This window comes from Mercurialis annua, linkage group LG5 (genome assembly GCF_937616625.2).
Source record: "Mercurialis annua linkage group LG5, ddMerAnnu1.2, whole genome shotgun sequence".
Classification (NCBI taxonomy): Eukaryota; Viridiplantae; Streptophyta; class Magnoliopsida; order Malpighiales; family Euphorbiaceae; genus Mercurialis; species Mercurialis annua.
The window spans coordinates 45,111,761-45,133,943 of NC_065574.1; the positions used below are offsets into that span (position 1 = coordinate 45,111,761).

General features: G+C 32.2%; 2 protein-coding genes and 1 pseudogene across 2 annotated transcripts; all 3 read left to right on the forward strand.

Annotated features, from left to right (window-relative positions):
* Nucleotides 1-72: 72 nt before the first annotated feature.
* LOC126681922 (SNARE-interacting protein KEULE-like) lies at nucleotides 73-3,448 on the forward strand (annotated as a pseudogene).
* Nucleotides 2,990-8,769, forward strand: LOC130014754 (uncharacterized). Its single transcript, XM_056105902.1, has 5 exons — nucleotides 2,990-3,130; nucleotides 3,210-3,287; nucleotides 8,137-8,354; nucleotides 8,401-8,410; nucleotides 8,506-8,769. Exons 1-5 carry the CDS (start codon nucleotides 2,990-2,992, stop codon nucleotides 8,767-8,769), a joined length of 711 nt encoding a protein of 236 aa, XP_055961877.1.
* Nucleotides 8,770-13,087: 4,318 nt separating this feature from the next.
* On the forward strand, nucleotides 13,088-18,300 carry LOC126680411 (glucose-6-phosphate 1-dehydrogenase 6, cytoplasmic). The gene is made up of 16 exons (XM_050375543.2): nucleotides 13,088-13,267; nucleotides 13,382-13,579; nucleotides 13,668-13,753; nucleotides 13,907-13,967; nucleotides 14,062-14,248; nucleotides 14,584-14,741; nucleotides 14,840-14,908; nucleotides 15,146-15,204; nucleotides 15,487-15,523; nucleotides 15,752-15,823; nucleotides 16,108-16,255; nucleotides 16,433-16,528; nucleotides 16,941-17,011; nucleotides 17,161-17,276; nucleotides 17,743-17,788; nucleotides 17,858-18,300. Exons 2-16 carry the CDS (start codon nucleotides 13,406-13,408, stop codon nucleotides 18,023-18,025), a joined length of 1,548 nt encoding a protein of 515 aa, XP_050231500.1. The 5' UTR covers nucleotides 13,088-13,267; nucleotides 13,382-13,405; the 3' UTR covers nucleotides 18,026-18,300.
* Nucleotides 18,301-22,183: the final 3,883 nt, after the last annotated feature.

The window sequence follows — 22,183 nt, forward strand, 5'->3', positions numbered from 1 at the left end:
TTGGTGCTTTATCTTTTACTTTTCTGAATCTAATCATTTATACTTTTCGGTGAGGCTGCTTCACTCCCTTAATGTGTTACCTACTACGTTATCACTAAAGATATAACTGCCTTAGAGGAACTTTTTGGACATAATGTGGATTCTTGCAAAGGTGATGCATGTTTAAATCTGATGGCTACTCGCATTGCCACAGGTTTTGCCTCTTTAAAGGTATTAAAATTATCGTATATCGTGGTTTACGTTGTTTGGATATTATTTTTAGGTCTCCATGTATCTTTTCAGGAATTTTCTTGTATTCGCTATCGTGCTGCCAAGTTCCTGGACGTTGCCGCAGTGACACCTTTTCATGATCTTATCCCTACAAAACTGGTTGCAAAAGTTTGGGATCACCTAATGCATTATAAAGAAAAGCTTATTAACTTTCCTCAAAAAGAAACATGTGAGCTGCTCATCCTGGACTGATCTGTTGATCAGGTAACCATATGTTCCGGATTGACTTAATACTTATTTTATGCTTGTTGTGTGGTTTAGTAATAATATTTTCATTTTGCATTCTAGATTGCTCCTGTCACACATGAGTGGGCATATGATGCCTTATGCCATGATTTATTGAATTTGAAGGGAAATAAATACATTCTTGAGGTAAGGTAGATAAATCTGCATTAGCTCTAGCTAGATCTCCTTTTGATATTGTAAATCTAAGAATTATGATTCTTCAGGTTCCTAGTAGAAAAGGCGGTCCTCCGGAGATAAGAGAGTTTTCTTTAGATGAATATGATCCTGTATGGCTTGAGCTTCACCATGCACATATAGCAGATGTAAGTTTCTCACACGTCTTCTGAATTTCCCTGGTGTAAGCACTAATTTCCTTTGGGCAGCCTTTAGGCTAGCGAAAGGTTACATGAGAAGGTGGCCAGCTTTGTGTCAAAGAACAAAGCTGCACATATCCAACATGGTCCAAGGTTGGTGTAAAGTTCAATTCACTTTTCCCTATTAATTTATAACATTGTAGACAAAATGTTGTTTTATGGGCACCATGGTTAGTTCTGTTTTAATGTTGATATTGAGGCTCGTCATCAAAGTATATCCAAATTGAATGTTGGTTGTTGAATTTAGGTCTGTAATTAGGGTTGTGGAAGGTTGGTTTTTGAGCTTTCTAGATATGATACTGTAAGAAAATTTAGTTCTTACATTGCTTACTATATTATTTCAAGTCAATTGGGGCTAAGAATGCTGCTGTTAAAAAGTGAAAAAGGCGTTTGTAAGTACTAGAGCCAGAAAGAGACTATTCGAAGTGAGGTGCTCTCAAAGAGGTGCTAGCTGCTGGCACTATTATCTCTATTTCTCTTTGCCTCTCTACCCTAAGTAATAGTCTAAATGCCACCATTTTTTCTTTTTCTTTTTTCAAGTTTACGCATACTCATCAAGAAATAGGATGGTATGTCATCTTGCCTTTGTGACTAGCTTGTTGAGTTTATGTAGCTTGGGTATAAGGACACTATTTCTTACTGAGGTAATTTATTTAGGTGACTGGTTGATTTATTCTGAGAGTTGATTAAGTTTTACGCTTAGGGAGTCATTGATGGCAGTATCATAAGGTTCCTGTTTTTCCCTAAAATTGGCTTGCAAATAAGAAGGGGGATTGCTCAATGGGAAAAAGTATTAATGGTCCATCATGGTATGTAAATAATCATCTTCGTTGGGGCAAAACATTCTTGTTTGCAGTTCTTAAATACCATTGTTTGATGACTGCTGCAGTTTGCAGTAAATATAGCACATAGTTTGTATCCAATTTCCGTCTTTATCCATCTTTGTGTCCTTTAAATTTTATGATTATTTCTATTTCAAATTATGATGTTTATAGCTCGTATTCAAATTATCTCAAGTTCAGGCAGATATGCTACCATATCATATAACAGTTTTTTAGTTGTGTGATCTGTAGACACAAGGCTCAATATGTCATAAATCATGATATTTATATCACCTTGAATTCTCACTTGCAGTAGTTGTAGGGATGGTGAACCTTCTCTTCAAAACTTGCGAGAAACGGTTCAAGCATTGCCAGATTATAGCCAACAAATGAAGAAGCTCTCTCTTCATGTAGAGGTTCGTGTCTTTCTACTAACAAATTGCTTTTTATTACTTCAGTAGCTTTATATAATTGGAAAACCCTCTCTGTGATCACCCCTAAATGGAACTATTCAAAACATTCTATTTCTAGTTGCAGCCTAGTGGAGATCTCATGATTTTCTTGGTTTTTATACTTGTTTTTTATACTTCTGCTAACAACACGGTGCGTTGTTTGTTGCTTATTAGAACTTAATTTCACAATTTGGCTTTCTTGATGGCCTATCTCTTGTCAAATTAATATTGCCCATGTTGTTGTTCTATGTGTTTGTCTGTAATTCTAGCATTGTAGCTGACTGAGCCATTACAGTATGGAAAGAATAGCTGAACTTTTATTAACGTTGAAGGCTATTTTTTTCTGCTATTGTAAACACGGGATGAAACCATTGTCATTAGTAGGAAAAAAATATGTGCCGAGTGAGATAAATTTGATATGTCCAGTTCTTCATGAAAATTACATTCATTGGATGCAGATTGCAGGAAAAATTAACAGAATCATTATGGAGACAGGCCTTCGAGATATAGGTAAACTGGAGCAGGACTTGGTTTTTGGAGATGCAGGAGTTAAGGATGTAATTAATTTTTTTACCAAAAATGAGGTAACGATTTCCAGAAATTGTAGCAGAAGCATTAAAAGTTCTCTGATGTACTTACAAGATATGCTTACTGCTTATGCAGGCTGTGAGTCGTGAAAATAAGCTACGCCTATTGATGATTCTTGCTGCCATTTATCCTGATAAGTTTAATGCCGAAGAGGGTCTTGATCTTATAAGGGTTACTCTTTTTCCCCTCTTCCTGCTATGCCACAGTTTCTGATTCCGGTTTGAAGTCAATTTGTTAAAATCATGTCTTGCCCGAATTAATGGTACTAACAACTTGTTTCATACTGATCTTAAATAAGTTCCAGATATCAAGATTACCGCAGCATGATTTTCATGCTGTAAAAAGTATAGAGCCTAAGAAAATTTCTACACCTTTCTCTCTAAAGTTTGACATTCATAAGGTAAATATATGTTGCTTCTGTTTAATTTTTGCTAAGCCCATACTTGTCTTATGTGACTATCTCTCTTTACAATTGCCAGAAGCGTGCAGCCAGAAAAGACAGAGCTGGTCCCGAAGGAACTCCATGGCAATTATCACGGTTTTACCCTATGATAGAGGTATAATAAGATTAGAGATCATTTTCTATGTAGTAGTTTTGAAAAATTATATAGTACACCGTTGTTAACCGAAAAACGGTTAAAATATCGCTTGTTTGATGCACTTTTAAAAAGTTTAAACACTAATTTAAAAAGATTTAGACACCATCTATATTCCTAGATGACTACGTGCAAGGCAAGCTTCACTTGTTCATTACTTCTGTGCTTATGCAGTTATTTTGTTCAAGCTTTGAATTTTGGTAGCAATGCATATAGTTGGCTGAGGTCTAACGATTAAGTAAGTGATCAATTCATAGCAACACTTGCATTTTACTTTCATAATCATATGCCTAGGAGCTAAATTCAATTCATAGGTACAAGATTCTGAATCGAAAATTAATTAATTTTAAACCAATTTTCAAAATTTTATTGCAATAAAACCTTAAAAGCCTCTGAGGAATTAAGAGAAGCTAAAGTATCCGGAAGATGCCATGTTGTATAAACGAGTTGGTCTATACGCGAGTTACTCGAGATCGACTTTAAAAATTCAATACATACTTTAAATAATAATTTATTCTTACAATACTAACTATTTATACCTCTAAATTTAAGTGTATATCAAATTAATTGGTTGAATTCTATATTTTATAGCAATAAGAAATAAATGTATAAATATGATAAAAATATTTTTATTCTCATTGATCAACTTGTATAAAGCTCGAGCTCGACTGACTCGGATGTCGTTTGAGCTCGAGCTTGAGAATTTAAGGCCATTCGACATCGAGTTTGAGCTCAAGTTTGTATAATACGCTCGAGCTCGACCGTAGCATAAATCGGGCTCGGGACATTTACACCCTTGTTCGCATTATATACATTTCATTTGATTATGAGAGTTCATTGGTGTATGAATTCATGCTTCTTGTTTTTCAAATTGTGTTAATTATGAGAGTTCATTGGTGTATAACTATTTTACTTTTTGCCAGTTAATTATGTTAGTCGATTTTATTAAAAGCTATGATTGCCAAAAATAAATTTTAAATTGATTTACGAGCTTATTTTTCTTTCAATAAAATTTATAAAATATTAAAAATTCAAACAATATTTAACAAATAGGTTGATAATATTTATTAAATGTGTATTTTTCGGTGAATTTTTGCCAGAGGCGGATCTATGTATACAAGGGTGGGGTCCTTTTTTCAGAAAATAAAAATTTACTAATACTACATATAACATAGCTTCAATAATAAAATAAGAATCCCACTAAGCTAATGCAGTAGAATGTAAACGGTAAAAAGAGTTTAACAAAAATCAAGTATATAAATTTTATAGATTTTTTTCTATCAAATCTAACTCAAAATATAATCTAAATCATATGTCCATTTACTAAACTTTTGTTTAATAAAAAAAAACTCTTTTAAAACCCTATGTACATTGACGCATGGCTTAAACTGAAAATTTAAGTTCTACTAAATGCAACAAATCAATATTAAGTAGTTGAAGTTAATTTTCAAAAACAAAAGTCATTGAGGTTTAATTATTAAGATACATATATTTTTCGTATATATAGGTGATATTTTATATTTTTGTTTATGTATAAACTGTAAATGTACAGTAGAAAATTATAAATCTTTTTCATATTTTATTAGGTACTATTATATTTCAAAGTGTCTAATATAGTAATTTATTATTTTTTTAAGTTTACTAATTCAATATGCAACAAGGTTGATAAAAAATAATTTACAAATAAAATCAGATAATAATATGATATAATAGCTTATGAGTATTTTGCAGTGCGAGTAATGATATAATTCTTGAATGTTTTATACAAATTCTTCTAGGATGATCATAAAATCTTGTTGAGAATTTATATATTTTTATAGCATAAATTTTAGTTTATAAATGGACCCCACCATATTAAAATCCTGGATCCGCCACTGATTTTTGCTGACTGAGGACATTCGATGTGTCATGCCACGTCAGCTAAAATGTAAAAGTTGCCGATGTTATTTTTGAAAAAAAAATGCAAGATGATGTCTGTGATCGACACGTTTTAAAAGTTATGTTATTTTTAAAATTTGGTGATGTAAAGCAACGAATTCAAATTATTTTGTCTACATGTATGAACTAAATCTGTGACTTGGCAATAAATAGACAATACCTGCTTCCCCAAAGATGCTTTAATTTGCATTTGTTGGTGCCATCAAGTACTGTATTTGTATCCACCTTCTCATCGGTTTGTGGTAGAATCAAAAAATAAAAAGAGACGTGCAAAAGGAGGAAACAAAATGACTTGGTGATTAAGAAAAATAAAAAAGATATCAAAATAAATTAAAAAAAAACTAAATGACTAAAAAAGGCAAAAATTTTGAAAAAAATTTCACAAGAGTTCAAATCTTTCAATTTTGTCCAATTTGTCATGAAACACAGAATTTTATTTCAATAATGTCTAACTCTAAAATGGCACGTGATTTGACTTATGTGGACGTGGGATGCAATCTGGATGCATCCCACCTAAAAAAATTGATAAAAAAAGTATTTCTCGGCATATTTTTTGATATTTTGATACTCGTTTCCCGACAAATTGGAATCGTAATCAGCCATTACAGTTTCGAAATTGGAATGAAATTGAGAGGAAAATAAATTATTATATTTTGATTAAAAGAGCAAAGTGATAATTTGGAGGGGCGGTACCTAATAAATAGGGCGGTATATAGTAAAACCTCAAAAAATGGCTGTTTAGGGTAGGGTCCAATTTTGGTTATAAATGATAGGCCCCTCTTATTAAGTGGATTTGCAAAAATATCGGAAAAATAAAAAATATTTACAAAAATACTACCTAAATGTTCTCTTTACAAAAAATACTATCTTTTAAAAAATATTAATAAAAATACTTTCTTTTTGTATATAAAAATATGATTTTGTACATTCAATACAGAGTTCGTATATAAATTAGATAATATATGTACACAATTTTGTTGTATATAATCCGTATATAATATGGATTGTATATAGTTTTTTTTTTAAAAACTGATCTGATTTCAGATTTGAATCAAATCTGATGTGATTCAGATCTAAAATCAAATCTGGATAGACGAGCGGCGACAACCATGGCGAGAGCGACGATGGAGATTTCATGGCGGCGGCGAGCGGAGCGGCGGCAACGGCGAGTAAAGGGTAGCGTCGGTGAGTGGAGGTGAAAAACAGTGGATCGTGGTGGTGATTTTGTAAGGTGAAGATTGATATTAGTTGTGGGTGTTAATGGAAGAAAATAAGAAAAAATTTAGGGTTTTAAAAAATGTAAAAGATGAAGAATATAAAGAGTGCAACATTTTTATAAATTAAAAAGTTAAGTTGGTATTTTTATAAAGAGAAAAATGAGCAAGTATTTTTGTAAACATGTCACTCTTTTATTGTATAGGATGTAAATTTTTTGTGCAATAAAATGCAAGAAAATTAAATAAATATACATGTCGTTAGAAATTAGTTTGAGGTATTGGCTAAAAAAAAATTAAAATTAATCAATTGATAATAATTCTAATCTAACTATACAAATTATTTTAATGATAAAAGAATTCAATAGTATGAAAATTAATGTGTAAAAATAAAGTAGAGATTAATATATTTGCTAGTTTTCGATTTTTGAAACTTTACAAAGAAAAATCAAACTCCATTTTGAAACATATCGCTGATATCTATGAACCGAGGCAAGCTGAACTTTGGAGCGTTCATGTTCGGCTCATTTAGCGGACAAGATGTTCATATTCGATTCATGTTCAGTCAAATTTTAAACGGAGTGTTCATATGTTCGGTTCGTGTTCAGCTCGTGTTCGTCGTTTAGCTACTAAACGAACAAGTTCGCGAGTACTAAACGAGCTCGTTGGCGAGCCCGCTCGTTTAGCGGATAAACGAACAAACACGGGCTATTAAACGAATAAACACGAATATGAGCTGAATGAATTAAAAACAATCTAATCGATCTTGTTCACGAATATGAGCTGAATAAATTAGAAACATAATTATATAAATTAATTTAAATATGAATTATTCCGCGAACATCTAATCGAGTTTTTAAACGAGTTTGTTCGTGAACTATATATGAGCTCGTCCACGAATTTATTCACAAACTCTTAATCGAGCTCACTGACGAACTTGTTCTCGAACTCTTATTCGAGCTGTTCGTGAACGTAAACGAGCCGAACATCACTATGTTCATGTTCGGCTCGTTTATATTAACGAATATAAAATCAAGTTTGAGCTCGGTTCGTATAGAATAAGGACGAACATGAACCGAACTCTTATTGAACCGATCACCAAGCTGCTCGCAAACGGCTCGGTTTGTTCACACCCCTATCTATATTACTATTTATTGGATGTCATGTTGTATATATAACTAGGGATGAGCATGGTTCGGTTTGATTTAGTAAACTTTAAAACCAAACCATATTTTAAGGGAAAATATAAAAATCAAACTACGCCAAATATTTACGTAAAATTTCGGTTCGATTAACCAAATTTTAGCATCGGTTTCGGTTTGGTTTGATTTGGTTTGGTTAATATAGATTTAGATAAATATTATATATAATTATATGTAAAAATTAAAATTACACGTAATAATTTTTACTTATATGTGTGTATTAGTTTATATATTTTATTTTTATATATGTATCTATACACACATATTATATTTATATATAAATATTTCAATAAATAAATTTTATATTTATTTATACATATATAAATATTAATAAAAATAATATTATTATAAACTTCGGTTTTTCGGTCGGTTCGGTTAACCACTAGTTGAAACCAAACCAAAACTAAAAACCATACTTTTTTATAATTTAAAATCAAACCAATCCATGTTATCCAGAAATCAACTAAAAAGATTAATGGCTCTATAGCGCTAAAATTGGATATGTCTAAGGCTTACGATCGTGTAGAATGGTGTTTTATTGCAAAAATGATGATTAAATTAGGGTTTAGTACCAGATGGATTTCCAATGTTGTTAATTGTCTCACTTCTGTTAGTTTTGCTTTTATGGTTAATGGTGGTGTTAATGGTAGTTGCACTCCTCATCGTGGGTTGAGGCAATGAGATCCACTATCTCCTTACTTATTTTTGATATGTGCGCAGGGGCTGTCTAGTTTGCTAAACAATGCAGTGAGGGAAAAACATCTGAGAGGGCTGGATTTCGGTGAGGGCTGTCATATTTCTCATTTGTTTTTTTGCTGATGACAGCCTTCTATTTGCCGAGCCAATAAAGAGGAGTGTCAAACTATTGTTCATTTGCTTCATATGTATGGAAAGGCCTCCGGTCAGGTTATTAATCTTGAGAAGTCGGCTCTTTTGTTTGGTAAGGGAACTGCGAAGGAGGTGAAACTGGAGATTCAGCAGATTCTGCAAATCCCTGTCGTTCAGTGCCATCAAAGGTATTTGGGGCTGCCCTCTACGATTGGCAAGAACAAATCAGAGAGTTTTCGATCCATCAAGGAAAGGATCTAGCAAAAATTGCTGAATTGGAAAGGACAACTGTTCTCTACATGAGGTAAGGAAGTTTTGATCAAGGCATTCATCCAAGCCATTCATAATTACTATATGGATTTCTTTAAGTTCCCTAAGACTTTTCTTGATGAGATTGAGAGGCTATGTAATAGGTTCTGGTGGGGAAGTCAAGATGGTGTAAAGAAAATCCATTGGGCTTGTTGGAAAGTTCTTTGCAAACCCAAATGTAGAGGAGGTGTGGGTTTTCGTGATCTTGAATGTTTCAATAAGAGTCTTCTTGCCAAACATTTTTCTAGACTTAAAAGATATCCCTTCAGCCTTTGATTCAATAGGGTGTATTAAGTGGTGGAAATTCCTTTGGAATTTATCCCTTACGGCGAAGGTGAATTTTTTTTAAGGAAGTGTTTTCATAATTGGCTCCCAGTTTGCATAAATCTGAATCAGAAAGGCATGAATGTTGACTCCCGCTGTGCTATATGTGATAATGCTCATGAATCTATTATCCATGTTTATGGTTCTGTAAAGCTGCTCAATTTACATGGAAGGAGTGGAGCTTTAATAACCTTATAAAACCTGGCTATAATTGGGATGCAGCTTCTTGGATTATGAATGCTTATCAGAATTTAAAGAAGCCTGATTTTATGTTGTTTGCTGTTATTTCTTGGCTGTTGTGGAGTAATTGAAATTGCCACTTTTTGGTAAAAATGAAAAGTCGGGTAATCAGTTAGTGGATTGGGCTAGTCACTATGTAGAAGAGTTTCAGTGTGTGCAAGAAAAAAGGAAGGGGGATCGGAGCAGGAGTCGGGATTCAGTAGTGGTGGCTGAAGATGGCAGGTGGATCTCTCCGAGAATGGCAACGTACATGGTTAATGTTGATGCAGCGTTCCAGAAAGAGAACTTGCATTTCGGAACTGGGACTGCCATACAAGATTACAGAGGTGAAGTAATGGCTGTTGTTAGTAGAAGACATGATTGGAAGGCTAAAGTAGATGTGGGGGAGGCTTGTGCTCTTCGAGAGGGCATCAGACTGGCAATCGAAGAAAATCTTATTCCTTTTGAGATAACACCAGACTCGAAAGTGGCAATAGATACCTTCAACAACACTTGCTTGCCATGTAATGATGTTGGTTTAATTGTGCAAAATTGTTTTTTCCTTTTACCTGCTGACTCTTGTTTGGGTTTTTCTTACTCGAATAGAAAGACAAATGGGGTAGCTCATGCTTTAGCTAGACTTGCAGTTTCTCAGTTAGAAGAAATTATCATATGGATGGGAAATGTCCCTCCAGATATTCATTGCTATGTTCTGACTGATCAATCAGCTTTAGTTTAATAAAGCTCCCTTTTTTCCTAAAAAAAATTCCAAAAACTCCACAAATTAAATTTAAAAGCTTAAACTCCACAAATTAAAATCAAATAACATCTAAAGATGTCTTCAAAACAGCAGATAAAATTCTATAAAAATGACAGCTAAAACTCCATAAAACAGTTTAAATTCTACAAAAAAAATGTTCTCCACAAAATGGTTTTTGACCGGTTTTTGAAAAGGTTGACTTTTACATCTAACCGGACCGGACAGGAGTCCGGTTCCCGGTTAATCCGACTGGACCGGCCGGTCCGGTCCGGTTTTGATAACATTGGTTAAAAATAGTCCAGCGATACATGGGCATTATTTTATTATCATATTTTATTTGGATATGAAATAAAAATTGGCATGGCATTATGCGGGTGGGAGTGGGACCTCGTAACAGATGTGAAATCCCTCAGCCGATACCTCATGATTTTGTAGGATCTGGATGTCCAATAGGGTGCGTTGATCTAAAAGTCATCAAATAGTATTGGTGAAGACTATAATTAGATGGTGAATCTTAATGTATCTGATTTAATTATCTCCAACAATTAAGCAGATAGTAGGTGGGAAAGCCAAACAGTTGATTACCAGCGTTACCTCCTTCGATTCTTATATTTTTCTAACTTAGTCCTTATCTTTTTAAAAAATTATAAATTTGGACACACTCAATCTTTTGGTTATCCAATCCTGTCCCTTCTGTTTGACCTGACTCTTGAGTGACCTTTCCCCAACTTTCTACATTTTTCCATGAGGAGAGAAAGTGAATACTCACTTTAAAAATAAGGTAAAAGGTATAATTTTTTATTTATAATTTTTTGAAAGCACATATAAACTCTTAAAGTAATTTTAGACTCTTACATATTCTAATAAAAAAAATTAAAAATAATTTTAGTGTTGAAAATATTATCCAAATTTATATTTATGACCTTTTTAACACTTATTCATACATTCTTTCTAATTATCTCTAATTAATCAATTTTTTTTATTTTAAAATTATTAAAATTTAATTAAATCAATCAAAAATCAATCAAACCTAATCAAACCAATTAAAACCCAATGAAACCTATCAAAACTCAATAATTTAACCAATTAAATCTAATTAGACCAAATTAAATCCAATTGGAACCTAATTAAATCAATCAAAATTCAATAAAATCTATCAAAATTCAATAAAACCTATCAAAATTCAATTAAACCAATTAAAAGCAAATTAAACTAATTAAAATCTAACTAAAATATGAATAAATTTTAATTTAAGAAATCAAACCAGCGTCTCCGGTCCTCCTCCTCCAACAAACCGTCGCGGGTCTTCGCTTACCCTCCTTCTTGTCGCCGCCAGAAAATAGACAGTATGGTCTCTGAGAACAAACAACAAAAGTTTGTTGTCAAAGAATAGATCATTCATTTGTTTCGTCCGTTCTCAGATGAGAACTAGAATGAACCAACTCTCAAACGATTTCCGCTAGCCGAAGTTTTTTTTGTTTTGTTTTAATTAAAAATGAAAAAGTGTCAATTTGGTTCCTAATTTAAATTGTTTATCAATAAAAGACCTATGAAGGATTAATTTTGAATTATATTGTAAATATTAATGTTATTTTTGAACTGTTTTTTAATAAATCTGACTCCTCTAACTACCATTTAACGAAAGGATTCATTTGTGAGATTTTAACATTTAAATGATTTAATTGTTCAATTTTGAAACAATAAGGGTTTGATTGTGGCCAAAATTAGTTTAAAGCCTTATGTATACTTTTGGAGAAACTACGATATTTTTTATACTTTTTGCATAAAAGTAATTATCAATTGGACTAAATGAGCATTTTATGTTAAAATTTATAATACAATGATTAAAAAACTAAAATAAAAATATATTAAATTAAAGAAGCTACTATTAATTACAACTTCATTTATTGCTAAACATATAAACTCGAATAAAAAATAAATTCTAGCAAAATATAAATAAAATATCATAACAAAGATTTTAATTTATTCATTAAAATTTATAAGTTAAATGGATTGTGTTATTTGTGTCGTGTTCATTGTGTTAGTTGTGTTATCTGTTTATTTTAACTTGTTAATAGTATCATATCATATTATCCATTTTAAACTCATATCGTGTTTGATTTAAAAAAATTAATATGATTATGAATTTTGTTGATCCTAATTATAGCAACAAAGTGGATGGACATAACATGAGCAAATTGCCCCAACTCATTTTGACACCCTTACATAAACTACTTAGTGATATGATCGGTCAATTTGCAAAATACTACTTCTTCCGTCCCGTTTAAAAGTCCCATATTCTATTTTGGCATGTTCCATTTAAAATGTCCCATTATTATTTTTAGAATGTTTTTCCAATGAATACCCTATTTTATCCTTCTTTTAGTTATTTTAAAAGAGCTCTAGGAAAATTTCACTATTATTAATAGGGGCAAAACATGAAAAAACATAAAAAAAATAAGGATAATTAATGTTTTCTTAATTTATGTGTAAAGTCAAATGGGACTTCTAAAATGGGACGGTTAGAATATCAATTTAACGATGTAAACAAATGGATTTTTACAATTTAATTTAAACTATATTTTATAATTTTATTGTTTAAATTCAATTTATATGGAATCACCATCAAAAAATGAATTGTATAATTCAAAAATTATAAAAGCTGTTCATAAATAAATAATAAATTATATTCTCAATAACATTTCTTTAAAAAGAGAAAAAATATCATTCTAAAACGGTCCAACACTCCATGATGCACCCATCAAGTGCCACCAAAACATTCACCCAAGTCAAATTAAAGATTTTCCCATTTCATTGGACAAGTTAATTTTCCACTAAAGTCGGTAAGCTCAAAATAAATAGAAGGATGCAATTGAAATAATTTGTTAAACATGTGGGTCAAACTCAAAATAATTAGTAAATATGTGGTGACTAGCATAAAAACTGGCATTCGTCCTACTACAGCGGCCTGTAGATGGAAAAGGATGATATAATAAAATTCCACGGACCAGACAACAAATAAAAGAGTTCGGTGAAACATAAAACGCCACCTCACCTACACCAAACCAGAAAAATTACATTCAAACACAACACTTCTCACAGTATCCAACTATAATTGTCCACTTCAGATTCAAAGATTTCAGTTTGGTACGATCTTGTTCATTTTATATTGTAATTTCTTGCATGCTGATTTTTGGGTTTTGTTTGGATCTGTTTTAGAATTGGATTTGGCTAAAAAGATTGTAAATTTGTTGAGTGTAGAGATCAAAGAATCTTGATTTGGAAATGGGTTCTGGGCAGTGGAGCGTAGAGAAAAGATCTGAGTTAAGAAATGATTCGTTCGTTAGAGAATATGGGAATGTGCCTGAAACTGGCTGCCTCTCAATTATTGTGCTGGGTGCTTCTGGTGATCTTGCCAAGAAGAAAACTTTCCCTGCTCTCTACAATCTTTACCGCCATGTATGAATCTTTTCAATTCTGTTTCAATTCTGCTTGTTTTCTTGGTGATTGCATACATTTTAGTTGTCTTTTGTTGGTATTTTTGTAGGGTTTTCTTCCTGCAGAAGAAGTTCATATATTTGGGTATGCAAGGACTAAGATTTCAGATGATGATCTTAGAAATCGTCTTCGCGGGTGAGAGCTATTATCTCGCGTTATTATTTGAAATTATGCATCTTTCTGTTGGGATATCAATATCATAAGTAAACTCTGCATGTTTTAACTTTCTATCCATAGTTCAATGATTATATTGAATAACCATATTTGATTAGTTGACTGTAATTTCAGATTTCTAGAAAAAGGTTCTTCATCCACTCAGTCTGAAGATTTATCAACATTCCTACAGTTGGTTCGTTGAGTTGAGCTATTTTCTGTCTTTTGTTTTGTTGTTTTGTTCCTCTTGCTTACGGTGGTAATGGCTTAATGGTTTTGTAATTTCACAGATCAAATATATAAGTGGCCCTTATGATACTGAAGAGGGTTTTAAGCTGCTCGACAAGGCAATTTCAGAGCATGAATTAGCAACTCAGAGTGCAGAAGGATCATCCCGGAGACTATTTTATTTTGCACTTCCGCCATCAGTTTATCCAGTTGTTTGCAAGATGATAAAAAAATGCTGCATGAATAAATGTAAGGTTTGCTTATCAGAAGAGCGTCTATCTCTGCGTCTTTTTCTTTATTGTTTTTACTTTGAATGTCCTTATGATGTGTTCAAATCATCCATAACTTGTACATTTTTGTTCTAGTTCTGAGGAATGGGATGATATATTCAAAAGAATATTATTTATGGCATAAACAAAAGAGTGAAAAAGAGCTCTAAGTCTGTAGACATTGACAATTAAGTTGCATTCCTTTTACCTTTACACATTAGCTCAGAATTCTGAAGTGTGCATATGAAGTCCTAAAATCAGAATGTAACATGTTATCTTGATCGTTTTGGATGCCTCTCATGCGACCCTTTCCAGCTGATCGAGGTGGATGGACTCGAATTGTTGTTGAGAAGCCTTTCGGCAGAGACTTGGAATCTGCAGAGAAACTAAGTAACCAGATTGGAGAGTTGTTCGAGGAACCCCAAATCTACCGTATTGATCACTACTTGGGAAAAGAATTGGTGCAAAACCTGGTATGGCATGAGTTAATACTAAAATAGGTGCTTAATCATTTTTCATCTTGATCCAACAGCAGTGCTTATTTTTATCCTTTTGTTGCTTGAATTTATAGTTGGTGCTTCGTTTTGCAAATCGCTTCTTTTTACCACTTTGGAATCGTGACAATATTGACAATGTTCAGGTGAGAATTTCTTTTTCAGTTAATATGTAAAAAACTTGCTGAAAATGTGTTACAGTAGAGTGAGTGGATCGTGTCTAGGGTCCACCAAAAGATAATATGCGGCCATGTCATTGTTTATAAGATTAGGATGCTGTCATGCTTCCCTGATATGGATTTATAGTTACCAATAATTTCAAAACCTGATTGAAAGTATTTATTGTCTTTAAGCACCTGATTCTTACAAATGTCTATTGGCAGATTGTGTTTAGGGAGGATTTTGGAACTGAAGGTCGCGGCGGATATTTTGATGAATACGGGTATTATGCTCAGTCAAAAATATATTTTCATAAAGTCCCATACAGCCACAATCAATATTTCCTCTTTACTTCCATATTATCATTTAATTTAGATTTGTATTGTTGAGGCTTTTCTTAAATTCAAGATTCTAACATGCTGCTTTAATCCATAATCTTTGACAGAAACAAACACTAGGAGTAATTAATATTATGAAAACGAAGTCGTGATGATGTTGTTGATCTGATTGTCTGCTATATGACATAACATTGAGCAGTTAATTCTTTTGTTTTTTCTTTCTGCAGAATTATCCGCGATATTATCCAAAATCACCTGTTGCAGGTAAGGGGTGTGATGTTAAGCACACATATGAACAATTTAATAATGTCTTTTATCTTGCTAAGACTATATTATTTTCTTTGAGCAATATGATTTAAGAACATCATTTAAGTTTTGTGCTATGTAAAATACCTTAACTGTGCATGTAGATTTGCATGGGTAGTTAAGTGGAAAAATTAAAGGAATTTTGTTTTATCTAATCCATTTTTTGTTTATCTTTTCAAACTATAGGTTCTTTGTCTAGTTGCCATGGAGAAACCAGTCTCTCTAAAACCTGAGCACATTCGAGATGAGAAAGTGAAGGTTTGTAAATCTTTTACTCTATTAATCATAATGTCAGCTGCCTCATATTTTGAATCCTCTGGTAGATTTGACCTAAGATCCTTCCAATACTTACTAATTATCATGAACCAAGGGGCTCCAGTATGATGGTTCATTAAGTTCCTGCAAAAGCTTTCTTCTGACCTTGCCTTATAGAATTTATCACAAGATTTTACTCTTGCCTAAAATTATTCATTCAGAATTTGGTATATGATTCCTAGTACTGTCCTTTCCATATGACTTAGTTATATATGAATTGAACTCAGGTTCTTCAATCAGTACTTCCTATCAAAGATGAAGAGGTTCTTCTTGGACAATATGAAGGCTATAGGGATGATCCAACCGTTCCTGACAATTCAAACACTCCGACATTTGCAACTGTTATTCTGCACATTCATAATGAAAGATGGGAAGGTGATGTATACCTTTTTTATCTTCGACATTATTTCTAAAATGCTTCCTGACTGAAAATGGCTCAATTTCGGACACCAATTTGGAACTTTACATAAGCATTGTACATAATATTCATGTTATTAGTAAAATCTTGATTTTGATTTGTTACAACAGCTCATAGCGTGCTTTATTTCTCAGGCGTTCCTTTTATATTGAAGGCTGGAAAAGCATTAAATTCAAGAAAAGCAGAGATACGCGTTCAATTTAAAGATGTCCCGGGTGACATATTCAAATGTATGACACTGTAGATTAAAAATTCTACAATAACCTGCTTCCAAATTTCTTATTCTTGAGAAGCGCATGTTTGTTCGATCTTTTTTTTCTTTCCGGTGCACTTGCATGGTTTATTACTAACTGTTCTGATTTTGGTTTATTTCTGTGGTTCTCAAGAATAGTTGCTATGTTGTGAACAAATTCGTGTGCTTTATGAAAATTGGAGTTCTGAAACTGAATATCTAATCTGAGTTTTAGATAATTTCTTCGGTTTCCATCTCATTTGCAAGTAAAGTCGATCAGATTTTTATCAAACAATTATTTATCAATTAATGTCTCTGCCCTGATTTTTTCATACTTATTTTGGGTTGTACATGTATTTCTTTAGGCATGCATGTATGTATTGTTGCTTACATAGTTTCTTATGATAAAGGTCAAAAGCAAGGAAGAAATGAGTTTGTCATACGCTTGCAACCTTCCGAAGCAATTTACATGAAACTTACGGTATGTAACTGGTTAACTGTCTGTGAAGTCTGAATCTGTTCAGTCCAAATCAGGCGATATCGACTTTATTGGAGTCTTAATTCTCTGCTGGACAAATTTCAGCCATCTATCTTTATAGTTATGTGAATTGCTACATGTCTCTTATTCAGGTCAAGCAGCCTGGACTAGAAATGTCAACTGTTCAAAGTGAATTAGACTTGTCATATGGACAACGTTATCAAGGGGTTGCCATTCCAGAGGCTTATGAACGCCTTATCCTTGACACGTATGTTTCCTTCCTTAATCTATGTATTCCATGGGTGATAACCTATACTATGGAAACTTGTCGAAGCCTACGTTTTGGCATTTTATTCCCATTTCTGGAAACGATTTTAAAACTTCAAAACCTTATAATTTGTTCCTGTTAAAACTATTGTTTTGCTGTTTGCACGAAAACTTGTTGAATTCTACGTTTTGGCTATTTGTTTCCTTTTTATGGAAACGCTTCTGAACTCCAAAGTTATAAATTTACAACTTAATGCTGTAATTTTTTTTTTTTTCTAGTTTCCGTTTGCGTGCAATATAGGTGATAAACATAATACTGCTTTTCTGGTGTGTTCCATGAATGTGGATCAAAGTCCAGTGAATTTCAAAGGGCTATTTAAATACTTATAAAATAGAAGGCATAGTTCGACATCATAATGAAAAATCTATAGCAACATTCATGATGACAAGATAATTTTATTTTACAGAATCAAAGGCGATCAGCAGCATTTTGTTCGTAGAGACGAGTTGAAGGTAAAGTTTTTTCGGGTTTAAATGAAATTTCGGGTTCAAAAGTAACAGTTCCTCTGTTTCACTGATCAGGCGGCGTGGGAGATCTTTACTCCCCTTCTTCATAGGATCGACAATGGTGAATGCAAATCAATCCCATACCAACAAGGCAGCCGAGGGCCTGTGGAGGCTGATGAACTGCTGGCGAAAGCTGGATATGTTCAAACACATGGCTATATCTGGATTCCTCCCACACTGTAGGAATGTAGCAGGCTTGCTTACGAGACCAAATAATACAGTTTCCCGGTTGCAATACGAGTTGGGGTTTTCTGTGAGCTCATATAATGAATCTACAATATCTAGTTACGTTATCATCCTACCTACGACTGTTTATAGTTTGTTAAGAGAAATCACATGTTGGCTTGATTGATCAACTGCCACCCGATACATAAATATGCTGTAGTGTGTATAATAAGTGTTGCTGATAAAAACTGTGTTGAGCCATTGTTATCTATATTGAGTTTCTTTTAACATCAGTACTGCAATTGTTTTAGATATTTCCTTTCCTTTGCTACTAGAATTTGGATTGAGAAGAGTGGAGCCTGGACTGAGAAGAATACATAGTTTTATAATCTGTTAATCTGTTTTATTTTCTAAAAATTATACTAATAATCTGTGATATGAAGTTTCAAAATCTACTTGGGATTGCGTTACTTGAGTCAAATGTCGGAACGAGTTTAAACATTTTTGATAGGCTGATTTTTTGATTAATTTTGTTACAATATATACTATTCTATAATCCTGAGCTCCACAAAATCTTTTAACCTGGTTGTGCCACGTGGCTCTTTTAAATAATGACACGTAGACTCTCAGCCCATTAACTCTGCCACAAACAAAAGCGTTGCAGAAGTGAAACCATACACAACCGTTCGGCGTCTTTCCGCCTTCTTCAGCAACTTCCATCGCCCATTACAACCTCCATTGCCCTTTACACCGTTGCACCCATTAGCTATTCAGCTTCCATCGCCCTTTACACTGCCCTTTACAACGTTACATGACAGTGCAGACGGAAGGACTTAAATGGACTCCAGACTCATATATGCGGCCCCATATATATTCGAAAAAGACAGCAACAATCGTCTTCAGCACCCAGAAAAGCAAAACGTTCTCAATCGTCTTCATCACCCAGAAAAGCAAAACGTTTACAATCGTCTTCGTCACCCAGGAAAGCAAAACGTGGGAACCCAACAATCTCGGCAACCCAGGTAATGTTAAATTTAGAAGTTTCCAATTGCTTTGTTTTACTGTTGGTCCGCACATAAACTGCTTGATAAAATGGGTTTAGCTGTTACATCCGTTCTTTGTATATTTATATCGATTATATTGAGCAGCTGTTTAGAATACATAGTCATTTTAACTTACTGCGTGCCGTAAGTCTAATACGAGATCATTTTTCCCCGGATTAAAGCTCCCAGTTCATTTTACTAGGTTAATCAGTTAGTTGACGAAAAAACAAACTTCATTAGCTAGATGAATGCAATTGAAATCGGCAGAAACAGGTTTGTACACTCTTGACCTACTCGGTACTATGGCCGTTTCCCTATTACTTTTGAGGTTAATTGGTTGTCTAAAATTGTTGTTACAGTAAATTAGTTCCTTTCTTTTTGGCATATTGTATGGTCATTTTGCTGGAACAAATTTTGTTGAAAGATTTAGAATTTAGTGGATTAGCTTGCCACTTCTACCATCTCACGTTCACCAATTAGATAACTCTATTTGAATAACTGCAAAAACAGTGCAAGAATTTGATTTAGTACAGTTCTAAATCTAGGCCATGTTATTTCTATGTTTTTTAAAAGAGAGGAAGTATGCATTAAGTTATATTATTTTGGCAAGAATTTCAGTTATTAGTTTTGAATGTTTAAATGCAAAAATTAGTTTCATTGTTTAAACTTCCATTTGTCATAGAATATGTAGCTAAGTTAATTGTTGATGCATATGCTAATAGACAGAGACCTTCATGCGGTTTCATGACAATTTTGCATGCACTTTGTAGCAGATTCTTATGTCTATTTGCTACAATCTTTATTCATTTATGTTACACAATGGACTTGGTAGTTATTTTCCCATTGCAATATAATAATGGAGTAGATACTCTACATTTATGTTTTTCCTGTTACTAAGATATAATAATCATCTTTTGAAGCACCTAGAACTTAATTTTCATAATCATGTTTGTTGGCTTTTCATGAAAATTCAGGTAGTAAATCATATTATTGGATTTATATAGTATGTGCCTTCACTTCAGTATATATAAGGATTTAGTTTGCGCTCCACAAAATAAGAGGTCAGCTCTTGTAATATTTTTTTATTTTGAACTTACATTTATTATTTTTAAGTTTGAATGAATTGATGATGAAATTCATAGGTCTGTCGAGATTGTGGGGTAATGAGTTTCCTCTGTGAAGGTAAAAGAAACACAATGCTTGCTTTATTTTTATGAGATTACTTGAGCTATGAAAATTAAATCAATACATGCTTTGGGAATGTATTTCTCTATAAATTGTAAACTTAGCAAGTTTTGTAGTGACAATAACATAAATGGAACCGAAGCTTTCTTCACTAGATGAGCATGAAACAGATTCTCAATGAGGAAAATAAAAACGCTATTCCAACTTCATAGGAGTATTGTTTATAGGCCTGTGCATCGGTCGGTTTCGGTCGGTTCGGTGAACCGAACCGAAAAAACCGAAACCGAAAATAGGCTAAAATCAAAAACCGAATCGGTTCCGAAATAGACCAAAAACCGAAATTGAACCGAACCGAACAATTCGGTTCGGTTCGGTTAAAAACCGATTTTTTTAATTAAGTTTTTTTTCCAGTTTTTTAATATAAAAAATTAAAAAAACATTGATTAATAATAATTTTATATATGTTGTTTGTATATTTTATCTATTATAATAAATTTATTAACTTATATATTACATATTATTAAATAATAAATACTAAAAAAGTATAAATAAACATACAAATTTTAAATTTTTCAAAAAAAAAATAAAAATAATTTGTTATTCGGTTTTTCGGTCGGTTCGGTTTCTAAAAACCTAAAACCAAATTGAAAACCGAATATCAAATTTTTAGGTTGACAAAAACCAAATTAAACCGTTTAAACCAAAAAACCGAACCAATCTTGAAACTTCGGTTCGGTTCGGTTCGGTTTTTCGGTTCAATTCGGTTTTTGCACACCCCTAATTGTTTATACACAATTGGAATTAGAAGCTCATTTCATAATACACAAGAGTTTCTGTGCTCTTTTTTATACTTCATTATTAGAAAGTTTTGATAATTTATTTTTTGTCTAAATATGATTATGAATACAATAATTTTCATTTATTGCTCAAAGATATATCCTCTTATATCATATTTAATATTTGTATTTCATTTCTTTATATTTATTAATTTATATTTAAATTGTGAACACTCATACATCACGTATATTAATTAATTCAACTATTACATTAAATAATTTTTTATTAAAAATATATTATTATTATTAGTTATTAATATTTATTTAAAATTTAAATTAGAAAAATTAATTATAAAAAAACTTGAAAGCTGTTAAATAACCCGCGCAACGCGCGGGCATCGACCTAGTTGTATATATTTTCAAGAATACTTTTATTTTTTTATGCACTTTACTTTTTAAAATTTTATATAGATAATCGAGTTGACCTGAAGGATATTGATTGTTAATTATTTTCACAGTTCAACTCGTATTTATAAAATAAAAATCAATCGAGCTCAAATTAAATTTTTTAAGTAGAATCAAGCTCAAATTTAATTTTTTAAGTGGAATCGAGCTTGACAAATCAGCTTAATTACACATGTACATATGATAATAAGCATAATTGATACTACTATTATAGTTTTTCTATTGGCTTGGACCATGAACATCATCCCCTAATTTACGGAGCATTAATCTGACTATTAGATATTTGAATAAATCATTTCGGATCAAGAAAATATTTTATATTTTAATAGAGTAGATGTTTTTAAAATAAATGTATTTTATATTTATGTACATAAAAATAAAATAAAAACGTTATTATGTGATCTAATTTTATAAAAATGCACGCATAATAATTTTATGTCCCTTTTAGTGTATTTTCAATCTATTTTTTTTGTGTAATTCTTGTTTTTTTTCCAATATTTCATTATATTATTTTTCTATGCCAGTATTTTTATATTTATTTTTCGGGTGGTTATGTAAAAATTCCTAATAGCTATAGTTATAAATTTATAAAGCTACTAAAAAATTACAAATATAACAATTATAATGATTTATCAAATAATTAATGTAATTACTTATCTTAGATAAATATATAGTATAGTTTTTAATTAATAATTAAATTTAAAAGG